The 19,594-nt window shown below is 57.0% G+C and overlaps 1 protein-coding gene across 3 annotated transcripts in view; it reads left to right on the top strand.

The window, feature by feature from the left end:
* Nucleotides 1–19,594, top strand: part of PRR5 (proline rich 5) — a 47,931-nt gene that overhangs the window by 18,444 nt on the left and 9,893 nt on the right. For 2 of the 3 annotated variants that reach the window (XM_051962915.1, XM_051962916.1), the window contains 4 exons: nt 6,633–6,746; nt 12,494–12,574; nt 17,194–17,242; nt 18,940–18,997. In XM_051962915.1, the coding sequence (XP_051818875.1) occupies nt 6,643–6,746; nt 12,494–12,574; nt 17,194–17,242; nt 18,940–18,997 (292 nt within the window). In that variant the 5' untranslated portion in view covers nt 6,633–6,642. Of the gene's footprint in view, nt 1–3,757; nt 3,888–6,632; nt 6,747–12,493; nt 12,575–17,193; nt 17,243–18,939; nt 18,998–19,594 lie in introns of those variants that run through there. The other variant, XM_051962914.1, reaches the window with a different exon arrangement.

Raw genomic sequence — 19,594 nt, 5'->3', positions numbered from 1 at the left:
ATTTTACTACTTTTCAGTCTCACATTCATAAAATCTCAAAATCATTACTGTCTTTGGCTCAGAAATGTTTGAGTCATATACTCACAGAACCTTAGACTCAAACTAATAGAATATTAATCCCTTAGAGAATCTCTGACTCATTGACAGATAGAATCCTTAAGTGTAGAAAAGACCTTGAAGGTCATCTTTCCCACCCACCCACATACCCACCCACCCATCCATCTGTCTGTCCATTCCTTGGAGGTCATCTTTTCCATCCATCTATTCATCCATCCATGAATCCTTCTATTCATCTTTCCATCCATTCATCCTCCATACATACATTCATCTGTCCATCTGTCCATTTTTCCATCCATCCAACCGTTCATCCATCATCCATCTATTTGTCTTTCCATCTGTCCATCTATCCATCCATTTATTATCTGTCCATCTGTCCATCTGTCAGTCCATCCATCCTTCTATCCATCTTTCCATCTGTCCATCCACCTGTCAGTCCATCCATCTAGCCATCCATTTACTCATTCATCCATTCATTCATCTTTCCATTTTTCCATCCATCTCTTTGTCAGTTCATCCATCCATTCATCTTTCTATCTGTCCATTCACCTATCAGTCCATCCATTAGTCTATCCATCCATCCATCCATCCAATACCGGAAGCGCCCATGCCACGTCCCAGTAAGTGGCCCCTCTGACCTCTGCTCAGACATCTTCAGTGATGACAACTGTACAAAGTGGAAGACTCTGGGCCAGTTTACTCACTTGTAAAAGGGGGACTAGCTTGATTGTCTTCAGGCCCCTTCTATGAGGTTCCAAGGAAACAACTACTGTGTGCACAGAACCTCACATGGTCAGCCGAGGACCAGCACTCACTCAAGCAGGCTGTATAGATTAATCAATCAGCGGGAATTTATCAAGCTTCTTCTTATATATGGAATAAGGTCCTAGGTACTGGGGATCAAGAATGAAGCATGTCTGCTGTTGGGGAGTTAACACTGCAAGGAAGGATATAGAAAGTGGGGGGAAAGAACATTTATACAAATATATGCAAAGTGTGAATACCTGAGAGTTTGGGATGGAGGAGGGAAGGGGGAGGGAGATCAGAAGTCTTGAAAGAAAAGAGGGCTTGGATTCTAGGCAGCTGGTGTGGACGTGGGGAGGGCCGTGCATCCCAGACATGAAGGATGGTCATACAAAGACTGGGAGCTGGAACTAAGAAGTCAGTTTGATTGGAGGATAGAATGCAGGTAGGGACAGGGAGAGTACTGACTGGCCAGATGAGCCCTGGCCTGGAGGCTCCCAGCCAGTCTGTGCTTACCTGCACCTAATGGGGAGAAGCAGGGGCCCCCAGTCTGAGATAATGAGGCTCAGTCTCCCTACCTGCCCGAGATCCTGTAAGAAAAGTGCGCTGGAAACATGCCTAATGACAGCACTGCTGATGAGTGGCCTGTGGCCGGGGTGCTGCCCCCTAAGCAAGGCAGGGGACCCCGGGACCACCCTTGGCCCCAGCCTCCATCAGCATCCCTTCAGGGATGTGGCTTGCCCAAAGTTGACCAAGCAGAGACAGCCAGGATTTTTGAACTGAGGTCCCAGTCCATAGGCACAGAAGGGACCACCAAGGTCATCCAGTCCCACCCTGCCCCACCTTTTGCAGACGATGGAGCTGTGATCCGGAAAAGGAAGGGATTTGTCCTAGGTCAAACCTGCTCTAGAGTGGGATTTGGAGCTCTCCTCTGGTTCCGGTCCTGATTCTTTCTCCTCTGCCCCGATGTCTTAGTGAGGAGACAGGGATGGAGTCAGAGAGGGGAAACGTGGTCACTGCACGGGTCTCTTCCTCCCTGAAAGGTCTCTGGTTCCCTCAGCCAGAGCAGAAAAAGCTCCCAAAGGGGAGCTCTCAGCAGGCTGCGGAGCTGCCAACAGGGCATCCAAAGGGTCAGACAGACCCCAGGGGCGTAGGGCAGCCAGGGCATGCAGGCCTAAGATCAAAACAGGGAAGAGCCTAAGCGTGAAGGCGACATCCTTCCAACGCAGATGGAAGTCCTTGGAGCTGTAGCAAGAGCCTCCCTCACCTGAGCTGCGCCGCGGGGCAAGGGGGAATACTGTGCCGTCTCCATCTCTGCCGTGGCCCACAGTGGGTCACGGGATCCAACCGCAGGCATTCATATTATCGTAAGGCTGTATCAGAGCCCTCCGAAGCGAGGGGGTGACATCCAAGCAGGGAGGAGGTGGGAGTGATGGGATGTCAGAGCAGGGGCTTCCCAGGGAAATGGTGCTGGAGGGGGCTTTATGGATGGAGAGGGAATCCGTGGGCAGAACCGGCAGCGACACCGAGCTGAGAGCGCTCGCTGTGTTTTCAGACATCAGGAAGACTTAACGTTTGACCAGAACCAAGTTTGTGGAAGGGAGTGAGTTGAGAAAGAGCTGGAAAGATGGGGTGGTCCTCAGTTAGCAAGGCCTTGAGTTTCAGGCAAAGAGATGGAACTGGCCCGAGGAGGTAACAGGAGCCACTAACGTTCTGCCTGCCCAGGTGAAGGAGGGTCAGAGATAACGCCCGGGTCTCCGATGCCCCAAACCGGCTGAATGGAGGTCCCATAGATGGAGGGAGAAGGGACAGCCAGAACCGCAAAGCCAGTCTGGCCTGAGCCCCAGATTCCTTAGCTGCCAGGTGGAGGTAACGTCTTGCCCTGTGTGTTGACCAGAGGCCTTCTAACTGCTTGGAGCCAGGAACAGGGGATGGCACGGGACCAGGATCTCTGGGGCCCGAGTTTGGGGGTGGCCTGGGAACTCCTGCATCTTCTCTATTCTAAGGCTGCTGAAAGAGCCCTGAGCCCTCATGCCAAGGGGTGTGAATGTCCAGCAACCGGGCAGCCTCGCCCTGGCACTGGGAGGGAGGGAGGTCCAGTCAGCTTCAGGAGCTCTAGGTAGGCTGGGGCGCGGTGAGAAGAGAACAGGGCCGAGGGACAGGCATGTGGTGTTCTAGTCCTGTGCTGCTGATAATCAGATAAAGAACAAGCCTTTCTCCAGCCCTGGCCTTCCCTGTTCTAAGCCTCCTCCCAGCCCTGACCTTCCCTATTCTAAGCCTCCTCCCAGTCCTGACCTTCCCTGTTCTAAGTCCCCTCCAGCCCTGACCTTCCCTATTCTAAGCCCCCTCCCAGCTCTGGCCTTCCCTGTTCTAAGCCCTCTCCTAGCTTTGTTATCCCTGTTCTAAAGCCTCTCCCACCCCGACAGTCCATGCTCTGAGCCCCTTTGGATTTCGCCTGACCCGAATGGAGTCTGACTCCCCACAGAGCTGGTTTCTGCTCGGCTGTTTTAGCTTTGGGGACCTTCAGAGACGGCCAAGCCGAGTCCATGCCCACGACCACGCAGCCAGTAGTGGCGAAGGGGCCCGCGGCCATTGCTCCCCTGCTTGGGATCTGAGACCCCCCGTTGGGTCCGGTGGTGGGGAAGCTGGCGCTCCTGGGTATTGCAGGAGGCGGGCCCTGAGGCCTCGAGAAGGGTGGCCCAGAGCGTGATGGTCAGAGCTGGGATTTGGCCTCTGGGCCCTGAGCTCCAGTCAGCTGACCTTTGTCCACTAAACAGGCTGGGAAGTTGGACGTGCCCTCCGGCCTGCCTGGAGCTTGCAAATCCAGCCTCATTTCCTGATTTCGGCCCTCCCCTGCTCTGTCCAGCTGAGCCGGGACCTGGCAAGGGTGGGGGAAACGACTTTCTTCCCCAGTGATCACTGCTGACTCCGGATGAAGGGGGGCATGTGACCAGCTCCCGGCCAAGGCCCGTCTCCAGGCACCTGATCGATCCCCTGGCAGTTCCCTGAACCTAAGAGGCCTGTGAGCTGAATCAAACCATGAACAGCGTCTTGGGCTCGAGCCCCAGGGCAGCCTGGGAGAGCAGGTGAGCCTGGAACGGAACCGGGGCCAAAGCTCCGAAAAGCCTCCTTTAGTAATGAAGCCGGCGCTGCCTTCGGGCTGCCCTGACTGGGGGCCATCATGGCAGCTGTGGGGGAGGGGGCTGCAGCTTCCAGGAGGCGGCAGCTCAGTAAGGTGGGCCGGGTGGGGAATGGCCTGAGGCTGGGGGTCAGGGGCTCAGGGTGCCTTGCCCCGGTGGCCAGCCACCTGGCTTCTCCTCTGGGGTCCTCCCCTAACTTCCCGATGGCCCCAGACTCAGCCGAGGCTCTCAAGCTCCCTGGCCTGGGGAGTCCTCCTCATTGTCATCCCCACCCATGGGCGTCGTGGGCCTGGACAGCCTCAGGCCCCCTGCGTGTGGAGTCTGGGTTAAATCCGGCCTGGGACAATCATCCAGTCCTGTTCCCTTTCTGTAGAAGACTGGCCTCCAGGATCCCTGAGGGCGCTTTAAGTTGTTTCCTGAGAAGCTCGGCTACAAAGCTCTGCACTCTGCCCTCACTGATTTCAGGGCACCCTGGCTGGGGCACAGAGGGCCGTGGGCTCCCTGTGGGAGACCAGGTAAAGCCAGGCTGCCTCCGGATCTCCTCTGAATGTCCCCTGGACCCTTGGAGCGTGGGGAAGGAGGGAGGGGGGGCGGTTCAGTGTTGGAGCTGTGCCTTTTGGAATAAGGAATTCCCAGGACAGAAAACCCCGCGTCCTTCCCTTCTTTCTATGGCCCAGGGCCAGGGGCATCCATCAGGTGGGAGCAGGAGGCTGAGCTAGGGCTGGTCCTGGCCACCCCACTGTCGGGTCCGAGGGAGGGGGCCAAATGGGTCGGCCCCAAGTGCCGAGGCCCGCAACGGACAGGCGTCCCGGGTCTGCCCCCCAGGCTTGCCTTGTCTCTGCCTGAGACCTTGAAGACCTCAGCCCTAGCTCAGAAGCCCTGGGCTAACAGCTGGGCCCCCTGTGCAGTTTCTGCACACCCAGCTTTGGGACTCCTGGACTGAGTGTGGCCAGGGTTGGGGGTCCAAGCTGGTGCTGTCCTAGGGCGTGTGTGCCTGGGTTATATGTGTGTGTGTGTATGTGTGTGTGTGTGTGTGTGCGCGCGCCTGGGTTATGTGGGGGGGGTGTATGTTGTGGGGGGAAGGGTTGTGTGTGAGTTGGGAGGAGGTGTGTCTGGAAGGGTATATGTGTGTGTGTGTGTGTGTGCGCCTGGGTTATGTGGGGGGGGTGTATGTTGTGGGGGGAAGGGTTGTGTGTGTGTTGGGGGGAGGTGTGTCTGGAAGGGTTATGTGTGTGTGTGTGTGTGTGTGTGTGTGTGTGTATGTGCCTGGGTTATGTGGGGGGGGTGTATGTTGTGGGGGGAAGGGTTGTGTGTGTGTTGGGGGGAGGTGTGTCTGGGAGGGTTATGTGTGTGTGTGTGTGTGCCTGGGTTATGTGGGGGGGGTGTATGTTGTGGGGGGAAGGGTTGTGTGTGTGTGTTGGGGGGAGGTGTGTCTGGAAGGGTTATATGTGTGTGTGTGGGGGTGTATGTTGTGGGGGGAAGGGTTGTGTGTGTGTTGGGGGGGGAGGTGTGTCTGGGAGGGTTATGTGTGTGTGTGTGTGCGCGCGCGCGCCTGGGTTATGTGGGGGGGGTGTATGTTATGGGGGAAGGGTTGTGTGTGTGTTGGGGGGAGGTGTGTCTGGGAGGGTTATGTGTGTGTGTGTGTGTGTGTGTGTGTGTGTGCGCCTGGGTTATGTGGGGGGGGTGTATGTTATGGGGGAAGGGTTGTGTGTGTGTTGGGGGGAGGTGTGTCTGGGAGGGTTATGTGTGTGTGTGTGTGTGTGTGCGCGCGCCTGGGTTATGTGGGGGGGGTGTATGTTGTGGGGGGAAGGGTTGTGTGTGTGTGTTGGGGGGAGGTGTGTCTGGAAGGGTTATGTATGTGTGTGTGTGTGTGTGTGTGTGTGTGTGGGCGCCTGACGGAGGGTCCTTCTCTGCGTTTGCCTCCAAATGCGCTCTGTCGGGACCGCGGGGGCGCCTTACGTGCCGCCGGGCGCGTCTCGGAGCGCACTCTCTCTCCATGTGCCGACGCAGGGGCGTTCGCGAGCGGGGGGTGGGGGGAGGTGCGTGTCTGGGTTCACTCTCCAGTGCCCAAGTGTGCTAAGGGGCTGCCGGTTTCCGGGTGCGGCCACAGCTGGCGAGGCTGGAGGGAGGAGCCTCGGGGTGACAGCTGCAGGCAGGGAGGGGAGCAGGGGTGGAGCTGCCTGAAATGCTGGGGGGGTGGGGGGACGGACCCGGAACGCGGGGCTCGCAGGGAGCTAGGTCCTCGGGCAGCCCCGCCCCAGCCCGCCCTGCCCCGCCCGGCCCCGCCCGGCCCCCGCTGGGCCTCTGCCTCGGGGGCCAGAAGGAAGGCCACACGATCGTTCCGTGTGTGAGAGAGAGTGTGTGCGTGCTTGAGAAAGTGTGTGTGTGCGCGCGCGCGCGCAAAAGAAATGATTAACCTCCGTCTGTGACGTGCGCGCGGGGCCGCTTCAAAGTTTGCTTTCTGCCCGCGGGCAGAGGCTGCAGTCTCCGCGGAGGCCGGGCGGAGCGCTCCCTCGCTCGGCCTCTCCCTTTGTCCTCTCTCGGGTCTCCCCGGTCTCTGCCTCTCTCTCTGCGGCTTCCTGGTGGAGCCGGAGCCGCCGGAGCGGCGCTCGCCGGGCAGCGTCGCGGCCCATGGGGGCGGAGACCCTCCCCACCCACCCCCACAGGGCTGACCATGAGGACTCTCCGCAGGTTGAAGTTCATGAGTTCACCCAGCCTCAGTGACCTGGGCAAGAGAGAGCAGGCAGCCTTGGATGAGCGAGGAGCCCAGCAGCGCCAGGCCTGCTCCAACGCCACCTGGAACAGGTAAGGGCTTGTCCGCCCCCCCGGGGCCCGGTCCGGCCGCGGGCCGCTGCTGCTGCGGCTCCGCCGGCCCGGGAGCTTGCTCTGGGACCGGAGATCCAGAGCCGGGACCTCCGAGTGCGTTTGGCAGATGAAGAAACAGCCTCGGCGGGGCCAAGGATCCCGTCCCGGCTCACGTCCTAACGAACTGGAGCCGGCGCCGCGTGCCGGCCTGGAGCACTGCATCCTGGGTCCCGGCTTCGCTGCTGACCCACAGTGCTTTGCCGCTCGGGCGTCGGGGTCGGGATGGCCGCCTCAGACACGAGCGGGCTCCTTAAGTAGGAGGTGAAGGGGGGATGAAGAATGGACGGACGGACGGACGGAGCGGGGATCTCTAACTGAGCTCCTTCCTGCTTCCCAAACCTGCTTAGGAGCGAACACTCCGCCCTCCTCCTTCCATAAGCGGGCTCGGGGAAAACTTGGGGGCTGGGTTGGGCTAGACACCCGCGGTGCCCTTTATCTCAGTTTCTCTGCCCACACCCTCCCTGCATTCGTGGGCACACCTCCCCGGCCCCTCCCCCTTGGCACTCACACCTTTCATCCGGGCTGAAGTCGGCTGAGGCAGGGGATGCGCGCCGGGTTTGAAATCCTGGCTGCTCCGGTGTGGGCCGGACCGGGTCCTTGTGGGACACGGAGAGAACTTCCCTCTTTCATCCTTTGTTACAAAGGAGAGGACAGTGAAGGTGGCGTAAAAACGCCTTCTCTACGCTTCTCTTTCCTCTGACTAGCTCTGGGAAGCATGTGGTCAGGGATCAGCATCCCCACTTCACAGAGGAGGAAACTGAGGCTCCCAAAGGGCAGATGTGTTTGAATAAAGGCTCTGGACTGTTTCCATTCGAGTCTGAATCGGTTTCCATTCAACTGGACAGGGCTCTGTGGAGCAGCTCCTATGTTTTATGGGCTAAAACAAGGACACAAGAAGGCCTTTTCTTCAGGGGCTATTATACTGGTGGGAGGAAAGTTCTGTGCACAGATGGCTGGATTCCCAATAGACAGGGAGCAGTTCGGGGCTGGGAGAGCCTGGACAGCTGGGCCCGGGGCAGAGGCTTTCTGGGGGAGGGGATTCTCCAGCGCTGTTTGAGGGAAGCCCAAGGTGAGGAGATGTCATTGCGGGGACCTTGTGTGGCAAACGCTCTCCCCGTGACTCGGGCTGGAACCCGGGGCATTCGCGGGCACGGGGGTTGAATCGGCCAGATGGCGAAAGGCTTTCAGTCCCACTGCTGAGCTGGCGTTTTCCCTCTGTCCCCGGAGCTGCCCGGCCAGGGGGTGCCCCGGGATCTGCCTCCATCACTCCTCCAGGTGGAATGAAAGAGGCCATTCATTCCTCTTTGCAGCCGCAGACATGGCTCTAGGGCCGCTCCTGTGGGAGGCGGAGGAGAAGGGAGGGATCCGGGGCTTTCGGCAGGCAGGGTGAGGGGCCAGAACCCTGCTCCGCTCCGAGCCGGCGGCAGACGTTCAGAGAGAATGGGCCCACCGACCCTGAATTCCCCTTTCTCTTGTGACCTAAAGTGAAAGCTGGACGGAAAGCGAAAGGCCAGACAGCCTAACCTCACTTAGTTCCTGGCACTTAGTAGGTCCTTCAAAATGCCTATTATATCCCTCTTCTCTCTGAGGAGGAAACTGAGTCTTAGAGAAGTGAAGTGACTTAAGATTATAAAGCCAGATCCCATTCCCTTCACTTTATGGAAGGGGATATTGAAGCCCAGGCCTTAGGCCTCCCCTGACCATGCAGGGAGTCTCCTCAGGCCCAGAGTCCTGCGCGCCTGGGGCTGTTCCCAAACAACCGTGGCAGTTCGGTGACCTGCGGCACAATCTCGGGCTGCGCTGTCCCCTCCGGATCGGGACTGGGCCAGTCAGACAGGCTCTCCCCTACAGTGTTCTTCCACTGACAGCCTATCGTCTTGATACTCCCCGGAGGGTGGAGGAGACAAGGTCATAGGGTCCATTTTACCTCTAGAGAAACTGAGCCAAGCAGGAGACACCCCTTGTCCAGGGTCCTGAAGCCGGGCCCACACTGTTCCCCCCCCCACCATGGCCCAGGGCAGTGTGCCTGGGGCAAGGTTAGAGCTGGTTCTAGTGACCCTAATTTAATCTCTGTCCTTTCCTCCACCAAACCCCACTTCCCCATGAGCAGGCTTGCACAGGGGGGATGGGGATGGGGTGTCTGGGGATAGATTTTTTTAGTTTTCTGGCAACCTAGACTTTATCCCCAGTGGGCTGATGTCATGGGGAGATCCCTTGCAGAAAGTGGAGGAAAGAGTCCTGCCCCTGGGCCTTTCCTGATCCTCCTGACTCGGCTCCTTCCCCGGGGATCACAGTCATTTCGTTTCTTAACTGCTTTTAGAATAATAAATAAGCAAACGTTTTTAAAACTGCTAAAGTGCTTTCAGTGCTACAGGTATTAATACCCCCATTTTCCAGGTGTGAAAATCGAGGCTCAGAGAGGTAGTCACAGAGGAGATGAGATTTGCGGGACTCCAAGGCCAGCTGCTGGCATGTGCTGCCTCCATTAAGTTTCAAGCCCTGAGGCAGCTAGGGGCATTAGTGGGGAAGAGCTCCCACCTGTTTCCCTCTGTGCAGCCCAGCCTCCAGTGGGTGTTCCTCATTCCCACCCCTGACCTTTAGGGGTGGGGCCAGCGGTGTTTTCTGGGAGTGGAGGAGAAATCCGCAGCCTCCAAGGTCCCGGTGACCTGGACTCCAATTATCTCAGATTTGTGTCTCCTTCCCCACCTTGTGTAAGCAGGCCCCACCCTGAGTGACCCTGGGCTTGGGGGTGGGGTGGAAGGGTGACCTGTCTGAGGATTGACCCGGCAGGTCTGGGCCCCCGGAGGCCAGGGTCTGGTGCCAGGGAGCCGGTTGGCACAGAGGGGCTCCGGGGAGACACAGTGACAGCAGTCACCAAACTGTGATAGAAGCAGGACTCCCCGGGACTAGAGAGGGCCCGGACCCTCCCCTTGTCCCAGCCCTGCTTCTATAGCTCGAGGCCTGGAAGGGGGAGCCCATTCCCCCATCCCAGCAGAGGCTAGGAGATCCCCGATGATATTTCAGGGGCCGGCTGTCCGGAACCAGGAGGTTCCCTCCTTGCCCCCCAACCCTGCGAGTCGGGAAAGGAGAATGCCGGAGCCTTGTCTGTGACTTTACTGTCCTGGGCGGCTTTCCCACACGTCTCCTTTCAGCAAACATGCCTTTACTAAGAGCCTGCTCGGACCCTGCCCCGGGAGAGCCGGGCACAGTCTCAGAGGTTGGAAAATGGCCTCAGCCAGCAGAGAAAGTGTGGGCAAGGGAAGGTACAGAAAAGTCTGGAGAGGCTGACAAGAGCCAGACTCGGGCAGGGGCCGGGTGGGGAGTGAATATTTTGGTTATTCAGAAACAAAAGCTTTCCTCAAAGGGCCTCCTAAATCTGCCTTCCTGGGACCAGCAGATAAAGCTAATCCCCCCTTCCCAGACCCATTCTTTGTGTGATCAAAGGTAACCAGTGTAAACTGTCTGGGGGAGGCTGGGAGGCTGCTCATGCTCGTCTCGTCACGGAAAGGCTGGCTCGGGACTGGTTCCTTCTGCCCTTGGGCAAAGCCGAGGATGACCCTTATCTTGGCTTCTAGGGCCAAGGGGCCCCGGGAGGCTCCCCGCCTCCACCTTATCTTTGCCTTTCTCTGATGACTCCCAAGGCTCTTTCTGGCTTACCCAGCTGGGCCGTCCTGGAAGGAGCTGGCCTGGCTTCTCCCTGACCTTTTGGAGAGGGTCGTGTGGCCTTTGCCTTTGTCTCTGACGATTCCCAAGGCCGACTCTCCGGGGCTTACCCAGCTGGGCCGTCCTGGAAGGAGCTGGCCTGGCTTCTCCCTGACCTTTTGGAGAGGGTCGTGTGGCCTTTGCCTTTGTCTCTGACGACTCCCAAGGCCGACTCTCCTGGCTTCTTTAGCCGGGCCGTCCTAGAAGGAGCTGGGGCTGGGCTCTCCTTGGTCTTCTGGAGAGCGGCGTCGGGAGGCTCGAAGTAGCAGCCATTGGCACCTGGCAGGGAACTGGGTCAGAACATCAGAGCAGAACTGGAGGGAGCTTAGAGGAGGGGGTCCGAAGGGCAGCTGTGGTGCAGTGGGCAGCACCCGGGCCTGGAGTCCACAAGCTTCAAGTTTAAATTTGATCTCAGCCCGTCCCGGATGCTGTTTCACCCTTTGCCTTAGTTTCCTCCATAACTGTACCGACCACCAAGATTGCAAAGCACTTAACACAATACCTGGCACATAGTAGGTCCTTCCTAGATGCTTATGCCCTTCCCCCTTCTTTTCTGAGCGGGGAGGCTCTCCAGGCTTAGAGCTTGGAATGAAAGGGGGAAGGGGCAGGTCTACGCCCACACTGAGTTGCCCCTTGGGCAGTGTGGGAGGGGGAATTCTGGGAGGAAGGGATTGTGAGCCCTGGGCCAAGCAGGGAGGCTCGTGAAAGCTGGAGACTGAGGAGGCCGGCTTGGGTAGTGGAGGTTACGGGGATTATCCCTGTTGACATTTCTCTGTGACTGTTGTGTCTTCTCTATCCCATGAAGACGGTCCCGGGGCCCCTGTCCAGCTCAGACTCGCCTAATGCTCGGGGTCTCCCCTCCATCCCAGCCTGGCGTCTCTGTCTCCAGTGCCCTGCCCTGAGCCACCGCAGTCCCCGAGTTAGGGGAGAAAGGGTTACTCCTGGTGGCAGCCAGGGCAGCTGCTCTCAGGTGCCCCCTCAGGTATCTCTGTTACTGACAGCAGTTCCCCCTCCCCTTCTAAGGAGTATCTTAGCAGCAGCCCAGAGTCCTCCTCGCTGTGAGCCCCACCAGAGACGGGGCTCTAAAGGGTGGAGCCGAGCTTCCGACCTCGGGACTGGGGAAGCCCCTCCCCCTGCCCCGGGCCATCGACCTGTCCCTCAGGTTTTTCCTGTCCAAGTACTGCGCGCCCCCCCCCCCCCAACATACACCCGATCACATCAGCCAGGATGGCCCCAGGCCACAGAGGGACTGGCCTCTGACTCACTGGGAAAGTGAAAGGTCCATGTGCCGGGGACTGAGATCCTGCCCCAGGGTCTGGTCAGGGGTGCGGTGGGGGTGGGGGAGGCTGGGCCAGGCCCAAGCTGGCGGTCACTGATTGCTCTGGAGCTGCCCTCAGGTCAGGGGGAGCAGGTTGAATCCTTCTTTTCCCCAATAGCCCCGGCCTTCCCTTCTCCGGGCTAAGCAGTCGGGGCTCCCTGTCTGTGGGACTCCCACAGCGGGTCCGAGGCTTCCCCCGGCTCACCCCCTGGCTTCTGGCCAGCAGCTTGTTACCTTAAGTGCCTACTGTGTGCCCGGGCAAAAATGAACACTTCCTTCGCCAGAGGGGTTCGCATCCCAGTGGGAGGAGATGTACAGACTCTGGACAAAGTCCCCGAGCTAGGATGTGGGGGCAGCCCCCTAGGGCGTCCAGGAGGGGGAGGGGAGGAGGGCGAGCCGACAGAGCCCCCTCGAGTGTCCCCAGTGTCCCGGCTTAAAGGACACTCGCCCGGGTGTTGGCAGAAGCCAAAGGTCGCAGGGAGCCAGGACCCAGCCAGCGGGAAACCTCCCTCCCCTCCCGTTCTTTGTTCCTCTCCTTGGCGGGACTGGGAAAGGCCACGGTCTGTAGCCTCCCCTACTGCCTGCTGAGGGGGACACTGGGGCCCAAAGTGGCCGCCGTCCCCAGCAGGGCCCCCGCCTCTAAGCGGCCCCTCCTTGTCCTCCCCAGCATCCACAATGGAGTGATTGCTGTGTTCCAGAGGAAGGGCCTTCCGGAGCACCAGCTGTTCCACCTGAACGAAGGAGTCAGGTGAGTGACCTTCCGGAGCAAAGGGCAGCGCCGGGTGGGAGCCCGCAGCCGGGACCTCGGGGGCTCTGGCTCGTGGGGAACAGGATGGAGTCAGAGCAGGGAAAGCTTCCCCCCAGGGGGTTCCGAAAAAAGAAGCCCGGGGAGGGGATGCGCTTCTCTGTCAGCTCTGGCTGGACACCCACAGGGCCTCCGGGCCCTCCCTGGCTCCTGGGGCGCCTGGTCCCCCCCTCCCACCCCCCGATCTTCGGTCACTGCTCCTACAGACGGTTCCCCGACACATCTCATTCCCTGGAGCAGGGATAGCCAGCTACAGACCCACAGCCCGGGGCTGGGGCGGGGCCTCAGAGTCTTGTCAGTGCCCTTGGGGAACTCAGCAAGCCAGGGTTTCAGGCGATCAATCAACAATTGTCCATGAAGCACTTTCTCTGCCTCCCCCGGGGCCCTCTCTGACCTCCCAAGTGGCTCCTGCCCCGCCACAGCCTGCTGGCCGGCTCCTTCTGGCCAGTGCCAGCCTGGACCCAGTCCGCGAGAACCCCCAGGTCTTTGGGGCAGGGACAGAGCAACAGGACTCCGCCAAGCCAGTGCACTCACCTTCCTTCTAAGGAGCCTGAGGTCCGAGGGATTACCCGACTCATGGAGGTCACCTAGCTCATAGGCAGCATAGCCCCACACCGGGAGGTCTGCCTGGAGGAGGAGGCATCTGAGCTCCTGCTGCATGGAGGAGGTGTTCTGGGTGACTTACCTCAGGGGATCCCTTGGACCACAGGAGCGACATCCCTGATGTCAGGCGGAGTCTCTGTTCCTGGAGTCCACGTGTTCAGTTTAGCCAGGATGGGTCCGAGGCACTGGAATTGTGGGATTCCAAGGTTCTGGACTCCTTGGCATTCCATAAATGTTAGGTCTGGAACAGCAGCCGGCCTCAGGGCCTTCCTGCAGGGGCTTCCTTAGGCAGCATCACAACAGGGGCTGGCTCCACGGCCAGGATGAGGCGTCCCGAGCAGAGGCTGGCGATCTTGACCATCAGGGAGAGAAGCACTAGCTTTGGCCGAGGATGGCCAGACGTCCCCGTGCGCCTCAGAGGCCGGGCCTGGGAACTCCTTAAATGGCCTCTGGAGGAGAATCCCGGAGGCTCTTCCTCAGGGCCCTGGACGCCTCCTGGGGGGCGTCCCTCGGGAGGGGCCCTGTCTCCCCAGTCAGGCCAGGAGGTTTGGTGAACTGGGTTCCCTGACGCAGTGAGTTGCTAGTTTCCTCCCCCCATCCTTGGAGAAAAGATCACAAGTTGACGATTCTGCTGAGGACAAGAGTGCCCCGTTAGCAACCAGTGGGAGCTTTGTGAAGTTACACAGCCAGGTGAGGGGAGGACAGAAGGGACAGAAGGGCAAGGACCGGCCCCAGCTATGCCACTGATGTCTCTCAGTAACCCGAGGAGAACCCACTTCTGGCCCACCCAGCTCTGCCGTCCCTTATTCTAAGCCCCCTCCCAGTTCTGCCATCCTGTTCTAAGACCCCTCTCAGCCCTGCCAGCCCTTCACCCTGCCTGCCTCAGTTTCCTCATCTGTAAAAAGCTACAGAAGGAAACGGCCAACCAACCACTCCAGTAGCTTAGCCAAGAAAACCCCGCTTGGGCCCACAAAGAGCCAGACACGACTGAAATGACGACTGAGCTGCCCCAACGTCGGCCCGTAAAGGAGAGCGTCCCTGACCAGCGGATGGCTTTGGACGATACGTTGCAGTCACGACTCCCGCCAAACTGGGCACAAGCCCACTGAGTCTCTATGCGTGGAAAGTGTCACAAATGGACCCTGAGCATCCATGATGTTGGACCTTTTTTTGAATCTCCAACAAGCAAGGCAGGAGCCCGAGGACACACTTCCCCCATCGGAGAATTCATCCCCACCCAGAGAAACCTGGATTCACCTCTAGGCTGTATCCTAAAAGCCCCGACTGGCGCCCCAGCTGGGAGGAGGGTCCCTGGAGTGGTCTAAGAGGGCATCGAAGGCTGTTGCCTCATCAAGGAGCATGAGGGTTGGAAAAGGTGTGAGGGTTGGCAGCTAGGAGATCTCTGGTGACTTTAGAACAGGCAGGTTCAGGTGCTTGGAAGCCAGAGCATGGAGGGTTCAGAAGGGATGGACAAAGAGGGCCACAAATAGGGTTTTGGAGGGCAAAGGGCAGGGGAGCGGTGGGATGACGGATGGATCTTGTGAGGTTTATTGGGAGGATGGAGAAGACACTGGCCTCTGACAGTGAAAGGAGTGAAGGAGCCAGGGAGAGACTGAATTGAGCAAGGTTGGGGATGATTGGGGGGCAGCCAATTGGGCAGCTGGTCAGAGAGGAAAGGAGGTGATGGGGACCCCTGAGTCAACTAAACTCACGCAGGGACCTTGTTGTCCAAGGGAGTCAGAGTCCCAGAAAGAAGGAACTGGGCGCAGACTCCAGGCTCTGCACTTACACTTCTGTACCGTTCTTACTCCGTGATGGTGCTTTGGATCCGAGTCTTTTCTACCGGATGGTTTAATGGCAAAGGAGAATTGCTGGATCACAGAAGTTTCATGGTCTGTTTCCTTTCTGAGGGCTACATGTTATGTTAGTCATTAATTAAACTTAGTGTGAATATCTGATGCTGTTGAGGCAGGAAAGGGGAAAGAGCGAGGGAGAACGTGATCTTTGTGTTCTAACAGCCTCCTAAGCTGAGGCTTAAGGAATGGATAAGACTCTCGGAAATACAGAATGTGTGGGATGGCAGATGTGACGGAACGGGGGATGGCAGAGCTGGCAGGGACCTTAGAGCAGGGAATGGCAGAGGTGTAGCTATAATACAATATAAAAGAGAGTGTCAGGACTCCAATTAGCACATAGTCCAATGCCTGAGGAAACTGAGAGCCTGAGGAGGAAGGACTTTACCTGATCACGTGAACTCTGAGTAGCCGAGGGCAACTTCAGTCTCCTGAATCCAAATCCTGGGCTTGTCTCCCCAGGCACCAAATTGCCTGGGAAGTCTCTTTGTGTTACAAGCAGCTCCCAGGGGTCAGAGTACAACTGGCCGGGGAAATGATTTGCGCGAAGGATTTGCGGGAAGCAGACCTAGTTTTCATCACCAGAGGAACAGCTTAACAAGTCAGGGTGCATGGATGCACGGGAGCCGTTAGTGTGCTTAAGAAATGATAAATGTGCACGATGCAAAGGAGCATGGGAAGACTTAAAGTGAGCACGATCAAGAGAACAATAGACACAATGACTTCCGAGAGCGGTGAGAAAACATCCAAACTGAACCTTGTGCCTGAAAGAAGAAAGATAAGAAGACATCGCCTTGACTTCCTTACTGAGGTGAGGAACACACTATCACAGTGATCTGATGAAATGGACAACTTTCCTGAACTCCTCCTCTTCTCTTTCTTTTTTATTTTCAGTTGGAAAGGATGCCTTGTTGGGTGGAGAAATGGGACAGAAATATTAGGCAACTTTAAAATAGGAGATAGCCGTAAAAATGAAGACATCGAGGAAAAGGAGAGTTGGATTTGCATTCCACTCCCCTGTAGTTACTAGTGTGTGACCAAGGGAGCCACTTGAATGATTCAGCCTCAGTTTCCCCGTCTCTCAAAAGGGAAAGTCCCTAGAACGGAATAACAAGTGGCTGTGAGTCTCTTTGTGACCCGTAAAGGTTGGACGCATGCTTATTATTCTGAAGAGAGCACTTTGAAAGGGATACTTGTTTCCATAAAAGGTCTCTGAGGGTGCATGCAGATGGGCCGCGTCTTGTGAGCCCGGTGCTGGCCCTGAGTGTTCCAGCAGGACCCTTAATTTCTCAAGGATGTGTATCCTCAGTCTATCATCCCATGGACCCAACCACAAATAGGTGCGTTAGTCCTGAGGAGGCAGCTGGGGGAGGAGGGGTAGTCGGTAAGAACACAACTCACCAGAAGAAGCCAGTAAGTCCCCAACTCAAATCCCTGTGCCTTTTAGGAGGTGATCCACAAAGTGCCGATTGCAGGCCCCAGCTCCCGGGGCTTCTTGGGGAATTCAAAGTGGTTATAGCTAGAAAAATAGAGAAAATGGCTTCATCACATCACTGATGGGACTTGGGGGAGTGGAGAAGTATACAAGGAGCAAGGTTCAAATCCTGGCCCTGCCGAGGAAGAGCTGTGCATCTCCCCACAAGTCACTGGGCTTCTGGGTTTCTGTTATAAACGGATTCAACAAACTTCGGTGAAATCCCCCCTCCCCCAAAGTCAGGTGTGACAGATGAGAGCCCTGCCCCCAGGACCATCCCTCCTAGGCAGAGAAAACACCAACCTGACTTTGGAAGGAAGCACGTGGAAAGTTGTCTAGGATGGAGGACGGGGACCTCAGTCAGGAATGTGCCACTGGGGAAGGAGGAGCAGGAGTGGACTTGGGATGGCACTAGGGAGCTAGAGACTCTCTAGAGCCAGGGGGGAGAGAGAGGGAAGCTGTCTGTATAGAGAACGATTAGCAGGCAACTTCATTGGCTGGAAGAGCAGAGACTCTCCTGAGGACTTGGGCCTGAGGAGCTCCTGCTCTCCATCTAGGGAGCCCCCAGTCTCCAGGGTGCACAAAGCGGGTCACTGTTCTCATGTCTGCATCCCTTTGTCTTCTGAGCACAGGCAGCTGCTGAAAACTGAGCTGGGCTCTTTCTTCACGGAATATCTCCAGGTGAGTGTGCTCACCCCGTGTCCCTCCCGAGGGTGGGACTGGGCGGAGGGCAACAGTGACAGGACCAAGAAGAACAGCTTGGCACAGTAATGATGTAGCGTCTGCCTGGGGCCGGGGGCTTTACGACCAGCTCCATGTTGACTCCTCCCAATAATTCAGGTGGGGAGGTGGCACTGTTTTCACCCTCATTTTACAGATGAAGAAACTGAGGCAGTCAGAGATGAAGTGATTTGCCAGGAGTCACACGATTAGGAAGTGTCAATGTCTGAGATAGAATTTGAACTCAGAGCTTTTTGACTCCAGGTTCAATGCTGTAGGCACTGTGGCAGTTCCTGGGTTTGAATCCAAAATCTGATCATTATAGTCTCCATGTCTTGGCTTAGAGCTGGGGTTAGGGTTATGGCTGGCTTTTAGATACGTTCTCTGTCTTATAAAATGAGGCTCCTCCCAGTTCTGCCATCCCCTGTTCTATACTTCCTACAACTCTAACATCTCCTGTTCTAAGCTCCCCCCAGCTCTGACCTCCCCTGTTCTAAGCTCCCCCCAACTCTGACATCCCCTGTTCTAAGCTCTCTCCCAGCTCTGACATCCCCTGTTCTAAGCTCCCCCAACTCTGACATCCCCTGTTCTAAGCTCTCTCCCAGCTCTGACATCCCCTGTTCTAAACTCCCTCCCAGTCCTGACATCCCCTGTTCTAAGCTCCCTCCCAGCTCTAATATCTCCTGTTCTAAACCCCCCCTAGCTCTGACATCCCCTGTTCTAAGCTCCCCCCAACTCTAATATCTCCTGTTCTAAGCCCCCCCCCCCAGCTCTGACATCCCCTGTTCTAAGCTCTCTCCCAGCTCTGACATCCCCTGTTTTAAGGGTGCTTCTAGCCCTAATTTTCTGTGTGTTCTTCACCCTGCAAGAATCAGGCCCATCTTCTCCACCCCTAACCCCAGGCTGAGGCAGACATCCTCAGCAGCAGCTTTGCCCTTTGGTGACTCAAATGGGCTCCATTGAGCCTATTCTCTCACCCCAATCCGGCATGGGGCTCCAACGAATGGTCCTGTGGCCTGTTCATAAGCGTGTGCTACCTCGCACCTCTTCCTCCCTCCTTTGGGCCCAACCAAGCCCAAATTCATCACACATTTGGGGGTGCCATTCAATGCTGCCACAACTTCCAAGTGAAGGGACTTTCTTTTTGCTGAATGGGTCAGAACTCCAAAGTGTGGTTTCTTCCTTGATTAGTGATAAAGGGGCCACAGCTGAGCTTCTGAGGAGGGGGTGAGACAGCTTGAGGAAGGGATGGAAAGAAGCTCAAGTACCAGCCTCTGACCTCCACTGAGAGAATTGATCTAAATCCCTTTCAGTCTTCTCTCTGATTAGGAAAAGGGAGTGGATGGGGGATGTAAGCATGGAGGGGTAAGAGGGAAAAACATTTCTGCTCAATAATCTGCCATGCTTTAGCAATGAATCTGTATTTTAGTTTTTACCTGCACTTGCTTATAAATGCTAGAATTTCTTTCCTTTCCAATTGACTGAGGGCATGAGAATTTGTTGAAAGCCAAGGGGAGGGGGACCAAGGTTGGGGACCAAACCAGGGAGCTCGGGATGTCCGAGGCTCCTTTTCTCTGTGACATCCCATTTTCTAAGCTCTACTCCGGATCCTGTGGGCTTCTGGGAAACACTGACATCTTTGGGGGTCCTGCTTTCAGAACCAGCTGCTAACCAAAGGCATGGTGATCCTGAGGGACAAGATTCGTTTCTATGAAGGTAAGTCCAAGCAGGGAGCCCTGAGGGCTGCAGCCCTGCACTTGACCATCTTAATTCAATTGGCAGATGTCTATTGAGTGTCTCCTATTTGTGGGACCTGATCCTCTGATCCTGCACCATTGGCCTCCAACATGATGGCCCTCCGTCTCCCCACTATGGGCATTTTCCCTGCCTGTGTCTTCCTTCCCCGCTCCTCCCCACCCCAGTGCCCCTCCTCGCCTCTGTTTTCCCACTCTCCCAGCTTCTTCAAGGCTTAATTCCACATCAGCAGGAGAGCTTTCCTGGTCCCTGCGGCTGTTAGGGCTTCCTTTCAGACATTACCCCCTCTTTGTGTCTGGGCATGTCATCCCCCTGAGAAACGATGACCGTGACCACATTGAGGGCAGGGCTATCATGCTAAGAGCTTAATCCAGTGCCCCATGAACCTTTTTTTTTTTTTTTTTGCTGAGGCAATTGGGGTTAAGTGACTTGCCGAGGGTCACACAACCAGGAAGTGTTAAGTGTCTTGAGGTCAGATTTGAACTCAAGTCCTCCTGATTTCAGGGATGGTGCTCTATCTACTGCACCACCTAGCTGCCCACCCCCCATCCATGATTC

This window comes from Antechinus flavipes, chromosome 5 (assembly GCF_016432865.1).
Source record: "Antechinus flavipes isolate AdamAnt ecotype Samford, QLD, Australia chromosome 5, AdamAnt_v2, whole genome shotgun sequence".
NCBI classification, from domain to species: domain Eukaryota; kingdom Metazoa; phylum Chordata; class Mammalia; order Dasyuromorphia; family Dasyuridae; genus Antechinus; species Antechinus flavipes.
The sequence above is the reverse complement of the archived record's forward strand: the minus strand, read 5'-3'. Positions and strand labels throughout refer to the sequence as shown.